This window comes from Panthera pardus, unplaced genomic scaffold, assembly GCF_024362965.1.
Source record: "Panthera pardus isolate Hobbes unplaced genomic scaffold, ASM2436296v1 HiC_scaffold_17, whole genome shotgun sequence".
NCBI lineage: Eukaryota > Metazoa > Chordata > Mammalia > Carnivora > Felidae > Panthera > Panthera pardus.
The window spans coordinates 19,275,246-19,295,418 of record NW_026526732.1 but is presented as its reverse complement, the minus strand read 5'-3'; the positions used below and the strand labels follow the sequence as shown (position 1 = coordinate 19,295,418).

Sequence of the window (20,173 nt, the reverse complement as noted above, 5' to 3'; positions counted from 1 at the left end):
AGCACTTATCTGAGCCTCAGAATTATCATTTGTAAAATATGGATAATAACTACCTTTCAGCGTTACCGTGAAGATTAAGTACAGTTATGTATTTAAGATACAGAGCCTAAAACTTAGTAGATAGTAAGTGCTTCTTGTTTATTAAAGTATATTGATCATCTTAGCTGTGACTATATTAATATTAATGCCATAAAAAAGTGCAGTTTTTCTGGCCATACATAGAGTAAGAACAAACCTTTCTTGACCTCCATATAACCGACTTCCTGGACTTACAGATACTTTCCAGTCTCTATGAATAAAATATTGATTGATGCTCACAGCATGCTAAAGTTTTCAAACCATTGGGCCCTAATTAGCAGAGCTGTTTGCTTATACTTTACTTAACCAAGAATCGGTTCTGTGTATTCCCACATCTGTTTGTGCCTGTTATATATGATGTTATAATCAAGTAATTAGTTCACTTTAAGAATATATAAACTGATGAAATGTGAATACAAAATGGAGGGTTTTTTTTTTTTAAGTTTATTTATTTGAGAGAGAGAGAGAACATGAGCAGGGGAGGGGCAGAGAGAGAGAGAGAGAGAGAGAGAGAGAGAGAGAAAAAGAGTATCTGAAGCTGACTCCGTGCTGTCAGTGCAGAGCCTGGCATGGGGCTCAATACCACAGACCGTGACATCATGACCTGAGCCAAAGTCAAGAGTCTGCTGTTTAACCAACTGAGTCACCCAGGTGCCCCAGAGGGTTGGACTTCATGAAGGTCAGTCACCTAAAATTTCTCTGATGCTGTATGTATAACAGTAAATGATCAGAAAAGAAATAGATTCTATGTGAATGCTACACTTAGAATGCATTGCCAGTATCTTTAAAGTTCCATTTAAAATATTAAACTACAAATCCTATACCGGGGTAGTTATAGCTATGTTTTATTTAAGAAAAACAATTCTGAACTCTAGTATTCAGTTAAAGAATACTTTAGGGGCGCCTGGGTGGCTCAGTCAGTTGAGTGTCTGACTTCAGCTCAGGTCATGATCTCGCGGTTTGTGAGTTCGAGCCCCGCGTCGGGCTCTGTGTTGACAGCTTAGAGCCTGGAGCCTGCTTCGGATTCCGTGTCTCCCTCTCTCTCTGCCCCTCTCCTGCTCACGCCCTGTCTCTCAAAAACAAGGAAACATTAAACACTTAAAAAAATATATATAAGTGTTTGGATAATATCACAAGATATGCAAAATTATATATGATTTCTGAAAAATACGATAGGTAAATAGAATTTGTATGATTTTTCATAATAGCTCACATTTTTCATTAACTTCTCATCTGATAATAAGAGAAGTTTTACTCCATGTAAAATGAGAATTTTAGAATATGCTGATTGGTGCCAGCAAGACTAATTTAGCTGGATGGATTAGAATTAGACTCACTCTGCTAGCTAAAAAGGCAGAGTCTGTGCTGTCATCCTGACAAAAGAAATGGATGAACAGAGATGTAGGTATTTCTTTTTTCGGCCAAACAGGTGTGATTTGGTACCGTGCCAGTAGAGCCATTGAAATCTGGCTTCCTGTAGATGCTTTTGGGCAATCGCTGTAGTGAAAATAGTACTATTAATACTGATGAGGGTGATGGTGATGGTAAAAGTTTAAAGATGTTTAAAGAGTAGGGTAGTATAAGCTAAACATGCATGATTAGTCTATTAGTTTATGAAATATTAGAGCAATTAATTGCTGGCAATAAAATGAACAAAATCCCTGGAAAATAAATATCTCCTAGAAAAACTTCTAGAACTCAGAAGGAAAAGGTGCAGAGAAAATAAGAATTTAACTTTTAGTGTGATTATTTTTACTTAAGAACCCTAGGGGGCATGTATTAATAGAATATAGGAAATAGTCTATATACCTGAATAATGGCATTGTATAAAGAGAGCTACAGTTTTATTAAATCCCATCATATCTTGCTTTTAGATGTAAATTTTTATTTTCAGTTAATATTTACTAACAATTTTATTAAATCCCATCATATCTTAGTTTTAGCTATAAATTTTTATTTTCAGTTAATATTTATTAACTAGTGAAAAGTAGATTAGCAGCATGTTAAAATGGCTAATTTCTTATTTCAAGTTTATGAAAATAAAAAGCATGTAACAATGTCTGGCACATAGTAAGTTGTGTAAGTGTTTGGATTTTTTGTTTTGTTGTTAGCATACCTTAGTATTAAGAGTAAAGACTCTGGAGCCAGAATGCTTATTCAGATCGCTCCTCTGCTGCTTTCTAGTCGTGTGACTTACAAGTTACTTGATTCCTCTGTGCTTCAGTTTCTTATTGTTCATAGGGGAGAAACTATATATTCTTCATAGATTATGAGGATTAAATGAGTTAATATATATGACATGTTTAGTATAATGCCTGACACAGAAAATGTGTGTTTATTTTTATTATCATGGGGAAATTAATAGAAGTTTGCATATTTTGTATTCAAGCCTGTTGTAAAAGATTGATATGTTCATTGGTAATATAACATGCCACAATTGCAAACATAGTTACGTGGTTATATTAACTTACACTATTGAAAAATAACACTATAGGTGTGAACAATGCCACTAAAAAGATTGGCTCCAAAAGCATTATTCTAAAATGACATGTCTCTGCTTTTCAGATTTGTTTGCTGTCTTGGGCAAAATTGGATGTTCTGCAGATCAACTATCTTTTCTCTTTTTATTTTAAGGGAAAGAAAAAAAAAATACCTGAGCCAGAGTAAAGTGTATTAAATATATTTTGTGTTCTGTATGTTGTTGTTTTTGATAGTTCTTTTGTTTTCTAGAAAGAACAGCTACTTATTTCTTCTAGACCTATAATCTCTGAGACTTCTGATTATGAGCAGAAGCTAGCTGATTTGATTGATGTGTAATAAATGTAACTCTGAATCTCAATCTCAGTAAAGAGCCTGAACTGAATATCAGGTCATTGGAATGTTGGTCTATTATATAACTTAGCAATTGCTACAAAAAGCCCACGCATACTATAGACTCCTTAATGAAATTAATCACAGCTTTGGTCGTCCAGGAGTAGAATGTTATTGTCAACATGACAGTGGAGCTGCAGTAATCCAGCTTCAGTTCCTGATTAATGAGGTTAGTGAATTGCTTTAATCTGTCCTACTTATATATGAAATAGGGGCACATCTGGTCTTTCAGATTTCTTGCATGCATTCATATTTAAATATTTGTACAAAAGTGAATTTCTTAAAGATCAGAGCTAATAGCAGTTCACTTTATGGCATCATCATGGGAAGTTACATAAATAATGTAAGATGTTTCTCAAGACAGTGTTGCAAATAGAATGGAATAAGGTGCTACATTTAAGTTTTAGTTCATGGATATTGAAAGTTATGTAACGTTAAAATCTGTATTAAAAAAATGGTTTTAGAGATTGAGTTTATTATAAACGACAAAATGTACTTCTCTAATAAATTATTTGAAATATAACCAGGAAACGAAAATCCATTAGAAACTGGTTATTGTCCAAAATTCTTGTTTTGTCACTTACTGGTTCAAGTAATTGATGATGCCTTTCTTTTTGATGGAGTATAAAGTTAGGAAGGAGCTCAGGAAACAAATACTATTTTATCAGCAGTGTAGACAGCATGCTTGCAGGTTTTAAAAAAAGTTTTTGCCATGACATGGAGCTGGAGAGTATAATGCTAAGTGAGATAAGTCAGAGAAAGAGAAATAACATATGATTTCACTCATATGTGGAAGTTAAGAAACAAATGAGCAAAAGGAATAGAAAGAGACAAATCAAGAAACAGACTCTTAATTATAGAGAACAAAGTGATGGTTATCAGAGGGGAGAAGGGTGTGTAGGGATGGGGGACAGGTGATGGGCATTAAGGAGCGCACTTGTCCTGATGAGCACCAGGTGAGGTATGGGAGTGTTGAATCACTATGTTGTACACCTAAAACTAATATAACACTGTATGTTAACTAACTGGAATTTAAAAAAGAATAATAAAAAGTTAAAAAATTAAAAATATGAGCAACACTGAGAATGATGTTTATTGTATGCAGTGATGGGCAGGAAAAACTGGTCATAAGAAATTACTCCAGAAAAGTCTCTTCTGTCTTCAGATGTGGTGATAGTCTGTGGACGTTCTTTTTGCCCTCATGTCCTTAGGTTCCGTGGAATAAATTCTTAAGTATATATGAGTGGAAAAAAACAATACTTGATACCTCTAACCTTATGTAAAATGTTTTTATTTATATCAGAATATTAATATGCAATTGTTTAGGCTTTTCAGGGTCAGAAGTGTAATTTAAAAACTTCAGTGTTCTGTGTAGAATTGTGTAATAGGTATTGTAAAATGTTAAAGTACAAAAGAAATCATAATATAGAAAGTTGTGGAACCCTGTTAGGAGGACTCAAGATTAGTTTCCTGTTTTTAAAACACTTTTGTTATGAAATAATTCTATTAGCAGTTAGTTTCAAAATAAAGAGGTCCTGTGTGTACTCCACCCAGCTTCCCCCAATAGTAACATTATGTATAACAGTAGTAAGATCTCAAACCAGCAAAATAACGTCCATATACTACTATTAGCTAGACTATAGACCTTATTTAGATTTCACCACCAGGTTTCTACATGCACTCGTGTGTGTGTGTGTGTGTGTGTGTGTGTGTGTGTGTGTGTGTGGTTCTGTGCAGTTTTATGACACATATAGATTTGTGTAATGACCACCTTGAACAAGATACAGATCAGTTTCATCATCATAAAGAAATTCCCTAAGGCTACCCTTTTGTAATTGTGCCCCTTCCTGCTCTCAGTCCCTAATCCCTGGCAACCATTAACCTGTTCTCCATCTTTATACTTGTGTTAAGATTATTTCTTAAGGCTGTACATGAACCGGGGCACCTGGGTGGCTCAGTTTAGTGTCTTAATTTCGGCTCAGGTCATGATCTCACTGTGAGTTTGAGACCTGTGTCAGGCTCTGTGCAGACAGCACAAAGCCTGCTTGAGATTCTCTCTCTCCCTCTCTCTCTGACCCTCCCCTGCTCACTTGCTTTCTCTCTCTCTCAAAATAAACATTAAAAAAAGAAGCTGTACATGAACCAATGTAAATAACATATTGCAGATTACCTATACACCTAAATTTTAGAAATCTTAAGTAGTTTATGTTGTCATTTGTATTACAGGGTTCTTTTTAATAGGAGTCATCATAGAGTTCTTGGATGTGACTTTTTATTTTACATGCTCAAATGTTACTTTTTGAGTACTTGAAGGTGATGTTACTGTTTTAAAAATGCTTTTCAAAATATGAATATTTAAATGAGGTTAGATAATGGAAATCTGATCATTGAGAGTAGGCATTTGCTTTTGTTTTTAGTAAACCATATATATAGGTAAAGGAGCCATCAGAGGAGGTGGTCAAGCTGTTATTGCCATTTTGGCTCTACATCTCTTCTTGAGATTTCAAAATGGTGTGTACATCATGAGAGAGAAGTTGACATGCTGTGAAACTATGGTGGAAATAAGAATGAAGAGTACAGATCTTTGATACTCTGAATCTTTGAGTTTCACTGCTTCAAAATGATGTATTTTTTATATATTTTTGTTTATCCTTTTTTTTTTTTTTTTTTTTTTTTTTTTTTTATAGGGAGAGAGGGAGAAAGCGTGAGTGGGAGAGAGGAACAGAGGGAAAGAGAGAGAGAATCCTGAGCAATTCCGTGCCCAGTGTGGTATCTGACACAGGGCTTGATCCTACTACCCTGGGATCATGATCTGAGCTGAAATCAAGAGTCGGGTACTCACCCAGCTGAGCCACTAGGCATCCCTGCTTCAAAGTGATATTAGATAAGACGATGCTTTCTAGTGAAAGGGAGAGTATGTGGACTTTATTTCTGCTTACTGGTAGTCATGTAGCAGTAGGAATTACACAATAGAGTAGCCTCCATAGAATTGCGAAAGGGGAAAGGCCTTGGAGAGATGATTTAATGTAAATTTTGCCTTTAGAGCTATTTTAATCCTCTCTGATAAATGAGAAACTCTTAAGTTAAAAAAGGAGATTTTAAAATTTCTCATAATAACCTAAATGATTAGAACTGCAAATCCTTTTTGAAATTAACATAAATTCTTCATATTACATTTTTTAAAATTTATTCTGTCAGTAGAGATGAAAAGTATCTGACTCTTTTGAGGAAAACATGCGCATGTCTTAAGAAATCAGCCTCAGTCCAGAGATTCTTAATCCTGTTCACACATCAGAATCACCTCTGAAGACTTTTATAAATACACAGAGGTCCTTGCTCTGAAAATTCTGGTTTGTCAGGTCACGGGTGAGACTGAGCTTCCTGTGTGATTCTCACCTAGGACCAGAGATTTTCTTCTCCATGCTTAACAGGATTTAATACTATCAGATATTTTAACTTTCTAAATTGGTTGATTGTTCAACCCTTTAAATATTGAAGTTAGAGTGTGCTAAATGGTATCTTTATTTTCTGTACCATTCTAGTAGTAGAATTAGGATCTAGGCATAGTACATTCAGAAGAATTTGTCTTAAGCCAAATAAAATATGAAGGTTCCTTCACATTGTATTTTTCTTTTACCCAAGGAAGATGTACGGTAGTGGTCAAGCCACCCAAATAGTCTGACCTCTAATTTTATATAGCTAGTTATCAACCTTAATATCCAACTAGATTCTAGTATGCTTGTAGTGTATAAGATACGAAATTATACTTTACTGAAGTTAAAACATTTCTTACACATACATATACATGTAACACACCGTTTTACACCTGCTGTTTAGAATTTGGGTGAGGCAAATATTTCTCTAAACTAAACCTATTGGCAGAAAGTTTTGAAGTCTGGGAAGATTTTTTTTGGCAGCTCTTTAGTAGCTTTAGTGTTTGCAAAATATATTCTGTGTAAAATGTATTACATTTTATTTTTAAGGGAGCTCTCGTGAGTGCCTTGGCTGATGACACCTTACATTTATGGAATTTACGTCAAAAGAGACCTGCCATTTTACATTCACTTAAATTTTGCAGAGAAAGGTAAGAATTCTTTGTTATCCTATATATGATATTTGTTATTCTATTTTGAAATGTTTTCTTTGAATTTTATTCTTTGATTTTATTTTTTTGTAATAGACTTTATGCACAATCTAAAAAATAATTCAAAAACTTCAAAGGATATGCAATAAAAAGCAAGTTTCCTTCCTTTCCAGACCCATTTCCCTCTCCAGAGACACCACATAAATTTGTTTTGTGTCCTTCTAGAAATACTTAGTCTGTGCATGTAGGCAAAAATCTCTGTATATAGCTCCTTTTTTTTTTTTTTTTTTTGCATAAAAGGGAAGGCATTATATATTCCTTCTTTAATTTGTGTTCACTCAATAATATATCTGATTGTTAACTATTGGACACAGGCCAGCCTTCCTTTGTCATTTTCACAACAGCATGATATTCCATTGTATGGAAGTACCCTAATTTAGTCAGTCTTCATCAATGGACATTTATATCCTTTTCGGTCTGCTGTTCGTTTCCTCCGCTGTGTTGTGATGTTATGTTACATATATGTCTTCATCCATTTATTCAAGTCTATCTGTGAGGTAAATTCGTAGAAGTATAACAGTTTGGTCACAGAAATCTCGTATATGACTTGTGAGCTTTGTGCTATGATTAGTAAGACCTTGTTTTTTACTTTCTTAATTCCGCTATAATGAACACACAGTGTTATGTTAGTTTTCAGTGTACAATATGGTGATTCAACACTTAGGTACATTGTTCAGTACTCATCATAAGTGTACTCTTAATCCTCTTTCACTTACTTTACCCATTCCCTCACCCACCTCCCCTCTGGTAACCATCAGTTCTCTATAGTTAAGAGTCTGGTTTTTTGGTCTTTTGTTCATTTGTTTTGTTTCTCAAATTTAACATGTAAGTGAAATCATATGGTATTTGTCTTTCTCTGACTCATTTCACTTAGCATTATACCTTCTAGATCCATCCATGTCGTTGCAAGTGGCAAGATTTCATTCCTTTTTATGGCCCAGTAATATTCTACTGTATATTAGACCTTTTCCATCCTAATTTGATTAAACATTCTCCCATATTTTATTTTTTTTTAATTTGTAAAATTTATTTAGTTTGAGAGGAATAGAGAGAACACGTGTGAGTGGGGGAAAGGGAGAGACAGAATCCCAAGCAGGCTCCATGCTGTCAGTGCAGAGCCAACTTGGGGCTCAATTCCATGAACTGTGAGATCATGACATGAGCCAAAATCAAGAGTTGGATGCTTAACCGACTGAGCCACCCAGGAGCCCCTCCCATATTTTCTTATAATGCTCTTAAAGTTACATTTTTGTGCTAAATCTTTAATTCATCTAGAACTTATTTCAGCATGAAATAAAAGTAAAAAATATAGCCCCCCCATTGCTTATGAGATATATTTTTTGATGTATATATAAAAATGTGTGTGTGTGTGCACGCACTCATAAGCAGGAGCAGATGTGAATATATACGTATATGTGCCAAAGTTAAGAAATCTGGGTCTATGTAGTATCTAAATGCAGTGAGGTTAGTGTCTTTAGGCCCTGTTTTCTGTGAAAGCCAGGCATCAGACTGCCCAGTGCATATCCAAGGATCAGACCATTCCTGCTTTGATAAATGTTGATCTGTTCAGGTTATATAAATAGGTCAATTTGTAAGTCTGGGTTTTTGCCCACGGTGGCCCTCCAAAGTAGGCAAGCTAAAAAGGCTGGTGAGAATATAGCAGTTCAGACTTCTTTAGCCAACACCAAGACCTGTTTACACCGTGTGGTGTTCAGAGACCAGAGTTGGCCGGGATCAGTAGCAAAATTTGCTGTTGGGCTACATCTTGCTTGGGAAGATAGATCATCTTAGTAACTTGGAGTCATGGTTCTGCTTCTTCCAGGAGAGGGACAGAAGTGAAGGAGGAGTTAATGGAAGGAGGGAGGGTGACATAGGGCAGGAAAAGCAAACAGTTAAGGTTCAGTTCTTTTCTACCTGCTAGGAATAGGGCCAGGCTCAACTTGCCAGGCAGAATTCCTTAGTCTCCTTGCCACCTGGATCGCAGGGGGAGTCCTGCATCAACTTCAGATGCCATCAAGCAGGTAGAGATAGTGATAGACATCTTAGTGCTAGTGCCCATCTTGTCAGTCTCATAGCACCTGCTGGAAATGGAAGTATAGGTCTAGCAGAGTTGCTGTCTTCCTGGTGTGATTTTACCCCCCACCCCGAGGGCATTGGACAATGTCTATAGACCTGTTTTGTCACAGTTAGAGGAGGGAGGGGTGAGCAGTGCTACTCGCTTCTAGTAGATAAAGGCCAGGGATGCTGCCAAATATCTTACAGTGACAAAGCAGTCAGTCCCTCATAACAAAGAGTTTATCTGGTCCAAAATATCAAGAGTGTCAAAGTTAGGAAACTGGACTCTAGCACATCACAGTGATTTCATTTGGTCCATGTAGTGTTGTGATCTGCTACCCACTGGAAGGATGCTGGTGCTACCAGGATGTAGAATTCCAACAGAAGAATGCCTGTGATACCTCAGTGCCAGTGGCCTGTCCATATTTCTCACCGGGACACAGGAATGTAGCAGTATGTGGTCCAAAATCACAAACATATACTGTGGGTTATTATGGTATATCTTCATGCAGAAAGGTCTGAAGTTCAACGGGTTGCAGAATAGTCACAGTCCTATGATGGTCAGGTATGAAGTAAGTCTCTTCAATAGTGCTTCCAGGGATGGTCTCCAAGAAATTCTGGTAAAAGTGGGTAAAGAATGGCGAGTTCGTCTATAAGGTGCCTGTAGGCACAATCTTGACAAACAGAAGGCACCTTTGTGTGAAGTACAAAAAAGGAACCTGTCTTCTTGGTGAATGCAGCCTCACAGAGTCCACCACTGCCTTCCTGGGTTGGGTGCTATTATGCAGGGCATATTCTGCACAGTTATATGCGATGGTCCTAAAAGTTACAAATGAAATAAACTGATAGAGTTCCCGGTTTTGAGTTTTGTAATAGTCTTTACCCACCTGACCAGCAGAAATTAGTTGGTCCTGTTCAAAGTTCAACTTCCCCTTGGACTTCATTAGGGCAATACTTGTTCCTTGAATATCCCCTTAGCATGAGATCCTCTAGGATAGCTAGACTTGTATGGCAGCTATTGGACCTAAAATGTTAAGGAATGGGCTTGATGTCTCATGGATGAAGCTACTTCTATTCTCTCAAGGCTGAAGTTCAGATTTCTTCAAGGGGCGGGAAGGAGAGAGGTAGCAATTGGGAGGAGCCTCACTTTCTTCCGTACTTAGCTACAGATGGGGAGAGGAAGGCACAGTAGAGGTTTCCTCCAGCTCTAGGAACATACCCTTGGTGGCAAGACTTAGCTGCCCCTCAGCCTGAGCTCTCTTTCAGGACTGTAATCTGTACCTGGATGGAAACCTTCTGTTAGAGCACCTATCTCTAGGTAGGGGAAGAGACAAAATCTTGCCATGCCCTGCTAGTCCTTCCATCTCCCACATTTGTAGGAATCTATCCTTTTTTTTTTTTTTTTTTTTTTAATCACTTTACATTCAGTTTTTATATCTGTGTCCATCAGGATAGTCTGTCTGGGTTATGCTATAATCTTAATGACTCAAGTCTTAATGACTTAATACAACAACAATTTATTTTTGCTTATACTATACATCCTCTGTGGGTTTGCTGGAACTCTGTTCCTTTTCATTACCACTATTCCAGAACCTGGCTAAGGAACAGCCGGTCTTTACAACATTGCCAGTCACTATAGGAGGGAGAAAGAGACTGTGGTGACGTATGTGTTGGCTCTTAAAGTTTCTGCCTGGAAATGACACATCTCTTGCACTCTTATTTCATGGGCTGTGGGAATAAGTATCATGGCCATCTCTCATTTCACTCTCATCACCAACAATTTTAAAAAGCAGGAAATCTTGTGAATATTTTTAATGACTACCAGAGTGCTTATTTTTATTCTTGACATCAAAGTACAATAACGAGTCGCCTAGTTGGTTTTCTCCTTATTTCACAGTGGATTCGGCCAACTTAATAGTTAAATTACTCCATTTCATTTTTATGCCATTTACGTTTTTACTTTTGAGACTAGGAAAGGTAGAAAACTATGAAAATCTTTATTTAATTTAAATAACTTTTCATTTCATTTCATTACATTTGTTAAATAATGTAAACTTTTTATCATAATATTGTTTTATTTTTGTAAGTAAATTTTCTTAATGTAGTAGAAATTTGTGAATATAATGTAAACTATATGTAGTGATTTAAATTATATTTTTTCATAATATGGATTTTTCCAGTTTTGACTTAGAAATTGTGCTAGAATACATGTAAAATTGATTATCGCAACCATTTTTGAGTGTACAGTTCAGTAGTGTTAAGTACATTCACATCTTGTACAACTATGTAATGTGAGTATTTGGATAGAATTTCACTTTTTTGGTATTGAGGAAAATACCAAAAGAAATACCAAAAGAAAAAGAAATTGAGAGTCTCAAGTCTTAGTTTTAACTATATGAAATTGGGCAGATTACTTTATTGCTTTGTGTGTTGGTTTAATGATTTGCAGAAATTTTTCCTCTTTGATCCATGTAATTCTTTATCATTTCTTTTCTCTCATATGTTAAAACAACTTCCTCTTATCCCAATTTATTCTATAGGTAATTATAGAATGCCTGTCATGTGCCAGCTTAATGCTAGCTGCTGAGTGTGCTTTGGTAAACAAGACAGACTTGGGCTTTGCCATTAGGATCTTGGTCAAAGTTAAGACAAGCTTAGCTTCCCAGATAGGCCTGTTAAAATGACATTTGTTCATAGTAAATAAATATGTATCTCAATTCCCGTAAATGATTTTGAGTTGGGGGATAACATAAACTTATAAATCTCCTCCTTGGTTAGCAACCTACGTATGCTGATTGTCAAGTTTAGTTCTTACCGTACGTGGTTACTTAGCTTCAGATATGATTTTCTCTATCATTGAAAAGCATTGTACCATACTGGTTAAGAGTTCAGACTTTGAGCCAAACTGCCTATGTAGAATCTTAGTGCATAGCTCAGTCACCTATTAACTGGATGAGTTTTGTGATCTGTAAAATGGATAATTACTGTCTCACAAAAGCCCCAAGGTGCATATTATAAAGTTAATACATATAAAATAAGTAATATGTACAAAGCATTTGGAACAGTGCCTTAGAAATCACCTATATAGTTGTTTTGTTTTTTTTAAAGGTATTGTATTTACTTAAAGTAATAATTTTGTAACTTGAAGTATCTGCATCAGCTGTACCAGAGATTTGACTTATTAGACAGTCTTTATAGAAACAACTAATTGACATTGGAAAATCCTTAGAGCCGATGATATTGGCTCTGCATGGCTTTATACATGTAACACAGAGATTCTTTGGCTTTGGTGGAAAATGAGAATTTGACAAGTAAAATTCTGTCTGGTAGGTTTTTTTGTTTTAATTAGAGTATGTTCCATTTAGCTTCTCTGTTTGTTTATTTTAAGGAAGTTTAATTGGGAGGAGTTCATGGATTTATAAGCAACTATAACTATCTGTTCTGCTAGTTTTTTATCACCTTGAACATGACCAGTATTCTCAACCATGTTAGAGCAGTTAAAAATATATGAAACATTTTAAGACTGAAGACTAAATTATAGATCTGGGATTTCCTCTTTAAAACCTTCTATTGTCTAATTATTATATCTCTAATAATTATCTCTAATAATTCTGTGTTGTTCATAAAACACTTTCACATAAATTTTATTTAGTCTCTGGGGTCAAGAAAAATTTCCCCAAGTGAAATTTCAAAGAGTAGAATTTTTCTCCATAAATATGTTAGACACCTGAATAGCTGAGTCTTTAATACTGAAATTAATGTATTTCTTTTAAGATATATTTCTTTTATTCTGACACATTTATATCTATTCATTTGTTATTAGATACAAGTACTGGTTTAGAGACTAAAAAAAGCATGCATGCATTCTAATGGTTAGGAAAATGCAATTTTCTATGGAATACATTAGTAATAACAAATTTCATCCTAACAGTTATCAATGGTGCATCAGTGTCCAAAGTCCTTAAGAAAAGAAAATATTTCAGAGATGGAGTAATTTATTCAGATACTAGGACCTCAGTGGAGGAGTTGATGCCTGTAAGGTACTTCAGGAAGTGACTGCTGCTGTAGCATTAGATTTTCTTAGTAGCAAAAAATAAATTATTGTAGAAACAAAAACTGATTTATCCCATTATACTCTTAATTAAAATATTACTTAAATTTGTGCTTTGCATATTCATGAGGCTTATAATTTGCTCAGTATAAACATGAACAGGGCATAGCTGTAAAAGAATATTTGGCTAGCTACCAGCCCTTAAAATATCTGTACAGGTCTTCCAAAGATTTTGAATTAATTCACTGCACATACTGAATAAGAAAAAAAAAATAATCATAATATTGCAACACATTAGAAATCTAGAATTATAGTTTTTGTAGTAATTGTGTCATATTGGCAAAATATTTCTCTTTTAAGTAGCTTAATGAAAAGTGTACAAGCATTAGAAATAAGAGTGATTTTGTGTGATGAAATTGAGGACTAGAACACAGTAATGGAATGGAATGCAGGCTGTTAGGAAACCTGACAGAGGGTCTGCTATTCTGGACCTAATTCTAATCCAGGAAAGAGAATTGCTTGGAGTTCTGTGGAAGTGATGAGTCATCTCAGGGATTATTAGAGAACCATGTCCTGAGACAAAATTTAAAAAGAAAAAGGGAAACTGTCAGTGTTTATTTAGAGGGAAGATGATTGTGATTTGATGACCTTGAGACTGTAAAAGGAAAGATGGTCAGGAAGTGTTGGATAGCTTCCTAGAAGAAAATTATCCATAACTAAGAAATTCTGACAAGGAAGTTCGGAGAGACATCCAAAGAGACTGGTCTAGTTACATAAGGGCCTTATGTATTCAGGTGTAAAAAGATTGTATGGAAGGAGGGGGACACATAATCAAAGGTGAATATAGGAATAATTTATCTCTCTTAACGGGCAAAATGACCTAAGGCTTGTGAAAAATAATAAAGACAAAATAATGAATGAAAACAGTTTACTTTTTATGTTGAGGGCAAGAAAGCTAGGTAGATTAATGATTGGTACAGTCGGGGCATATATTATTCCTCTAACTGTATTCATGTAATACTGGCTCAGACAAATTATGTCTTAGACTGCTAAAAAAGGTTGGCTCCTGTGCCATTATTGATTGGCCTAGGAGGAATATAGAGTGGGAACAGTGCTTTAAATTTGGAAATGAAAAAAATACACTTTAGAAGGTGAATGATGTTCAGTTCAGCAAACATTGGGTGCATTCTGTGTGCTAGGTATTGGGATAAGAAAGATGAATAAAATGCTTGAATAGCTTACATCAGAGCCCAGTCATATAATAAGTATGACATAATGTGGATAAATGTCATTTTAGAAGTTTATGTTAAAAACCTAGGATAGAATAACTAATTCAGTCTTTCAACTTAAAGATATACTGACTTCTTTTAAGACAGAAGTCAGTCATCAGGACAATGCAGACTAAAACCAACCAGATTATCACTACACATCTATCAGAAGGGCTAAAACGTTGGCTTGGATGAGACACTGTCGGAACTTTGCATATTCTGCTGGAAGTGTTAAGTTTTAGTCACTTCAGAAAAATGTTTTTGCAGTATTCACAAATTCCATAACCCAACAGTTCCTGTCCTAAACATATATGTGGGGTAGACAGAACTTTAAAATGGGTCCCAAGATTTCTGCCCCCTCATGTCCACACACCAACTTCTAGTTATTTATACAAACACTACTTAACTCTAGGTGAAGGTTTTTTTGTAGATGTCATTGAGGTCCCAATTAATTGACCTAATGATATAGAGCAGTTATTCTCAGCAAACCTGATTTAGTTAACTGAGCCTTTAAAAAGGACTAGATTCTTCCTGGCACAGGGTTCAGGGCATGACAGGGATTCAGTGCAAGGGATATTGAGTCCTACAACCACATGAGACTGATTTCTACTAGCAACCTGCTAGAGCTTCAGAGCGGATTCTTCCCAGAACCTCCAGAAGGGGACACAGGAGTGTCTCCTGGCTGATGTTTGGATTTCAGCCTTCTGAGTCTGAATAGAGGCTATGAGTCATGCAGTGCCTGGACATCTGAGCTATAGAAACAGAGAATAAATGAGTGTTTTCTTAGGTATTAGTTTTGTGGTAATTTGTTACACAGCAATAAAAAAAAAACAAAAACAAAAAACTAATACAGATTTTGGTACCTAGAAGTGAGGTGCTGCTGTAGCACATACCTAAAAATGTGGAAATTGCTTTGGAACTGGGCAGTGAATAGAGGTTGAAAAAAATTGAGGAATGTGATAGAAGTCGAAATTGCATTGAGTAGGCTGTAGGGCTCTAGACTTGGAGACTACTGCCAATGAGGACATAGAAGGGAGAGAGGAACATCTTTATGGAAACTGGATGAAGTGGTTCCTTGTTATTTAGCGGTGGTGGGAAGCTTAACAGAAGTGTCTCCTGCATAATGTGTAAGTGATTAACTTGGGTATTTACCTAATGAGATTTCCAAGGAAAGGATTGACGGTGTCACCTGATTTTTTTTTTTTTTTTTTTTGCTGCTTTATAGTAAAATGCAAGAGGAGAAAAATAAATTGAAAAAAGAATTATTAAAGGAACCAGGATTTGATGATTTAGGAAATTCTTACCCTGATCCAGTTGGTAAAAAAAATTGTTTCTCAGTATGGCATAGAGAAAAAACATGAAGGTGTGGCTGAACAACATTTTACTAAAAATCTAATGACTAAAGGTCCAAGTATTTAGTCACACAAAGAGCTCTTTTAAGAGATTGCAAATCTTTTTAATAAAACCAGAGAACCTCTAGAATGCTTTAAGATGCACAGTTTGAGAAAATTGTATAGCAGAATATTGCCAGCTTGGCCTGAAAGAGCCAGTACAAAATGAAAGGAGGCTGCCAGCCAGAAGCAGTCTGATAAAACTACCTACTCCAGGCAAGTGCTATCTTGGATGAAAAAGGAAGGATGGTTAAGAGGGTGGAGCTGAGAGCTACAGAGGATTATTCCCAGACCTTGAAACCTAATTAAGAAAATCCCAACGTTTGATTTCAAAACTGTTAAGGACCAGTGGCTCCTTTTTAACTTCCTCTTTTCCCAATTTTGAACAGGAATTTCTGTAACTCTTATCCTATGCTTGTCCCACCATTGAATGCTGAGCGTATTGGGGACAGATAATTTGTGTCTTTAGTTTCATAGGTCCACAGATGGACTGTAATTGTGCCCAAGAGCTATATCTAATGGATTCCAGTTGGGATTCTCATATGCAGCAAATTTAGATGATGAGATTTGGGATTTTTTAGCTGATGATAATTTAAGGGGATTTTGGACTTGATAATGTAACTGGTTGAGACTTTGGAGATGTAGGGATCAAGTGAATGTTTTTTATATTTGGGAGGAATGTGAATCTTCAGAGGTTAAAGGGCAGACTTAGAGCCAGGATTCTAACATGGTTCCCCAAGGTGTTGTCCCCTGGTATACATACACCTTCTCCTAATTATTCAACCAATGCTAATCGAAGTGATGCTGTGAAGGGATTTTTACAAATGTAATTGAGATCCTAAAGAAGTTGACCAGTCACACATGGAGTATATCTAACTGGTTTTAACTTTGGGTTACCTGACTTAAAATGGCAGCAAGTGAGCGGAATTACACTGGTTGGTTTGGCTCACCTCTGGAACTCAGCCTCCAAAGGTATATGGGTATCTTGAGGAAGACATGGGTACTCTAATGAATATCTGAATAATGTTAGGAAGGAGTGGAGTGAGGAATGGATTTTAGGTAGATAAATAACCAATATCCATTATATTTAACTGCTTTCAAAATGAAGTTGATACACTTAAATACTTAGCATCCCCTAAAAGGTATTATAAGGTCTATGATTCTACTTATTACCATAATTCATTTTGCTATGCTTCTCCCTTTCACTATGCATTATAATATAGTCTCCTTGACCTCATTTTTAAAAAATTTTTAATGTTCTATTTATTTTTGGGAGGGGGGTAGAGAGCGCACACGTGAGTAAGAGAGCGAGGGGCAGAGAGAGAGGGGGACAGAGGATCTAATGTGGGCTCTGCACCGACAGCAGTGAGCCTGATGCAGGGCTTGAACTCAAGAACCATGAAATCCTGACCTGAGCCGAAGTCAGACACTCATTTGGCTGAGCCACCCATGCACCTCATGACTTTTAATATATTTTTTTTAACGAATGATCCTCTCTCCTACCTGTTTGTATGAGCTGATCTCCCTGCTTAGAACATACTTAAGATTCTCTTTCCGTGGTTAACTTGTCTTTGTCATTTCTTTTACAGATTTTTCTCTAAATTCTCTAGTGTGGGTTTTGTGCCGGTTTTGTATTATGGCATAGTATGATGCATTTTCCCTAAAATAGCACATACCGTGCTTACTGTAATTGCCTTGGTTCCTTGATTGTCTTATAGATTAGAATGTAAACTATATGTTTTTTTTTTAATTATTCTGTTTCCAGCAGTAATCTGGAATTGTAATGCCTGACATCTGGTAAATGCTCAAAAAATTGGGGATTGGTTGTTAACTCATTGTCTTTGCAGAAACAGGGGAATCTCTTCTTCTGTAGAAGGCATGGTGCTCCACAGACTGTGTTCCTTACCTGGGAGATAAGTTTAAGAAGTAAAGTCTTCAAACAGAAAAACATGAGAGTATTTGCTTTCTGTATAATCTTTATTCCTCCACTAATAGATCCCAAACTAGTTAGGTTGTTTGATTATCTTTGGAGTGCTATTTGGTCCTTGGCCCACAGCAAGGTTTTAAATTTTTTTCTTTTTTGGTAAAAAGAGTGAGATGGGAGAATAAAGAGCTTTGAGCAGTAGCCTTCTTTTTACTGAACCAGCATGCCTGGGAGGTATAGCAGACTTCCATCTGGAATAGTTTGACAGTGATTTTTAAGATGAAGGTTTTATTTTTCTTTTTTTCCCTTACTGTATTAACACAAATTCTCAGAACAGTGTTCAATGATATTTTTGATAGCAAGTATATTTTTCTTAGTGATAATTTTAATAATATTGCCTTTAGGGCTTTACTATCAAGCATAACATAGGATGTTGGTTTAAGATTGAACCTTTTTTTCCTTTAAGAGTTGGCTGTCAATAATGGAAATTAAATTTTAATTGGATGCCTTTTTAGCCCCTTTTTAGATTGTCGTGTGATTTCTCACCTTCCTTTTTTTCTGGATGGCATTAATAGATTTCCCAATACTAAGCATTCTTGTATGCTTGTGAAAATTTTGGAATAGTACTGATAGTTCTTTTATTATATTGTTAAATATGGTTCTTAATATTTTTTTAGAACTTTTACTTTTGTTCAAAAGTGAGATTAGAATATAACTTTTTTTCTGTAACTGTCAGTTTTGGGATCAGGGCAGATACTTCCTTCATACAATGAATTGAGTAACTTTTGTGTCTTTCTCCTTTTCTTTCTTTCTTTTTCTTTCTTTCTTTCTTTTTCTTTCTCTTTCTTTCTTTCTTTCTTTCTTTCTTTCTTTCTTTCTTTCTTTCTTTCTTCCTGTTCTAGAACAGATAGAGAAATTAATAGAGGAATTACATGTTTGCAGAATGTTTTCAGAGTATACTTAAACTTTTTAGAACTGGATTTTTTTTGTATATAATTCTTAGATACATCAATTTCATCAGTGGTTATTGATCCTTTATGTTTTTCTTGAAATTTTTTTATGATTCAGAATATCATCAATTTCATTAAGATTAGAGGCTGTATCTACCTGTATTCTTGTGTGCTTATATTAATTTTTATACTCTTCATATCGTCTTTCTCTATTTTATCATATATGTATTAAATATAATTTGTCAGAGGCTTTTGTATTTAATTGTCTTTTAAATGTAGTCATTTGTGGATTTGTTTTATTTTTATCTTTTATTGATATCTAACTTATTTTTATCTCTATTCTCTCTCCTGTTTTGTTTTTAATCTCTTGACTTAAAAGTAAAACTTAATTATTTTAACTTGCTTAAAAATTAAAACACTTTAGGGCATGACAGTTATAAGATAAAGTCAGAGGATGGAGATTTGAACCTAAGAATTGTAGGGATTTTGGTGATGAAGACAGGAGAAAACAGAACAATGGAGAGAAAAGTAGTGATCAAAGGTATAAAGAAATTTTGTGGAGCTAAAATATCTTGATTTATTTTTTATTTTTATTTATTTTGAGAGAGAGATAGACAGCAAGCCAGGGAGGGGCAGAGAGAGAGGGACACAGAATCCCAAGCAGGCTCCAAGCTGTCAGCGCAGAGCCCAACACGAGGCTTGAACTCACGAACTGTGAGATCATGACCTGAACCGAAGCTGGATGCTTAAGCAACTGAGCCACCCAGCTACTGCCCCTAGCTAAAATATCTCTAGATTGTTAGGGCCAATAAATGCTCCAAAAACTGTGGACATACTGGAATTAAAGATACCTTAAAAATCATATTCTGACATTGTCAACTGTGAAAGAACTCAAAAAATACAGTAATCATCTGAAATTCCTCCTCTTCTCCAAATAATCATTCTTTCAGACCTTGTTAGAAAGCAACGATGTTGAATGTGTCTTAGTGTAAGGATAACTACTAGAAGGATACAAAATACATACTATTAAACTTCTAGAGGAAGAAAAAAGGAAATGAAAATGGAGATCAGGAAAAGCAAAAATAATAGAAAAAATATGGTTAAAGAAGGAAAAAATAGTTCAGCTATATCAGTAATCAAAATCATTGTAAATATACTAAATTCACTTGTTAAAATTTTGAAATTTTTGATTCAGTTAAAAAAATGCAGTTACTAAGCTTTTTATAAAAGATATACCTCAAGCTTAATTACATAAAATTTGAAAGTATGTGGAAGGAAAAAGGGGAAAAAGCACACATCTTATGACAAAATTTACAGTGTTCTTGGAAGTAACACTAGCAAAAATGGATAAGATCTATGTGGGGAAAATATTAAAACTAGTGAAGGAATCAAAAAAGTCTTAGGCAAATGGAGAGCTTCAGAAAAAGGAATATTCAAGTTT

At 35.3% G+C, this 20,173-nt stretch overlaps 1 protein-coding gene across 4 annotated transcripts in view; it reads left to right on the top strand.

The window, feature by feature from the left end:
• Positions 1 to 20,173, top strand: part of STXBP5 (syntaxin binding protein 5) — a 169,614-nt gene that overhangs the window by 23,498 nt on the left and 125,943 nt on the right. For all 4 annotated transcript variants that reach the window (XM_019425027.2, XM_019425026.2, XM_019425025.2 and 1 more), the window contains exons 3-4: positions 3,037 to 3,118; positions 6,933 to 7,033. In XM_019425027.2, coding sequence (XP_019280572.1) covers positions 3,037 to 3,118; positions 6,933 to 7,033 — 183 coding nt within the window. The remainder of the gene's footprint in view (positions 1 to 3,036; positions 3,119 to 6,932; positions 7,034 to 20,173) is intronic.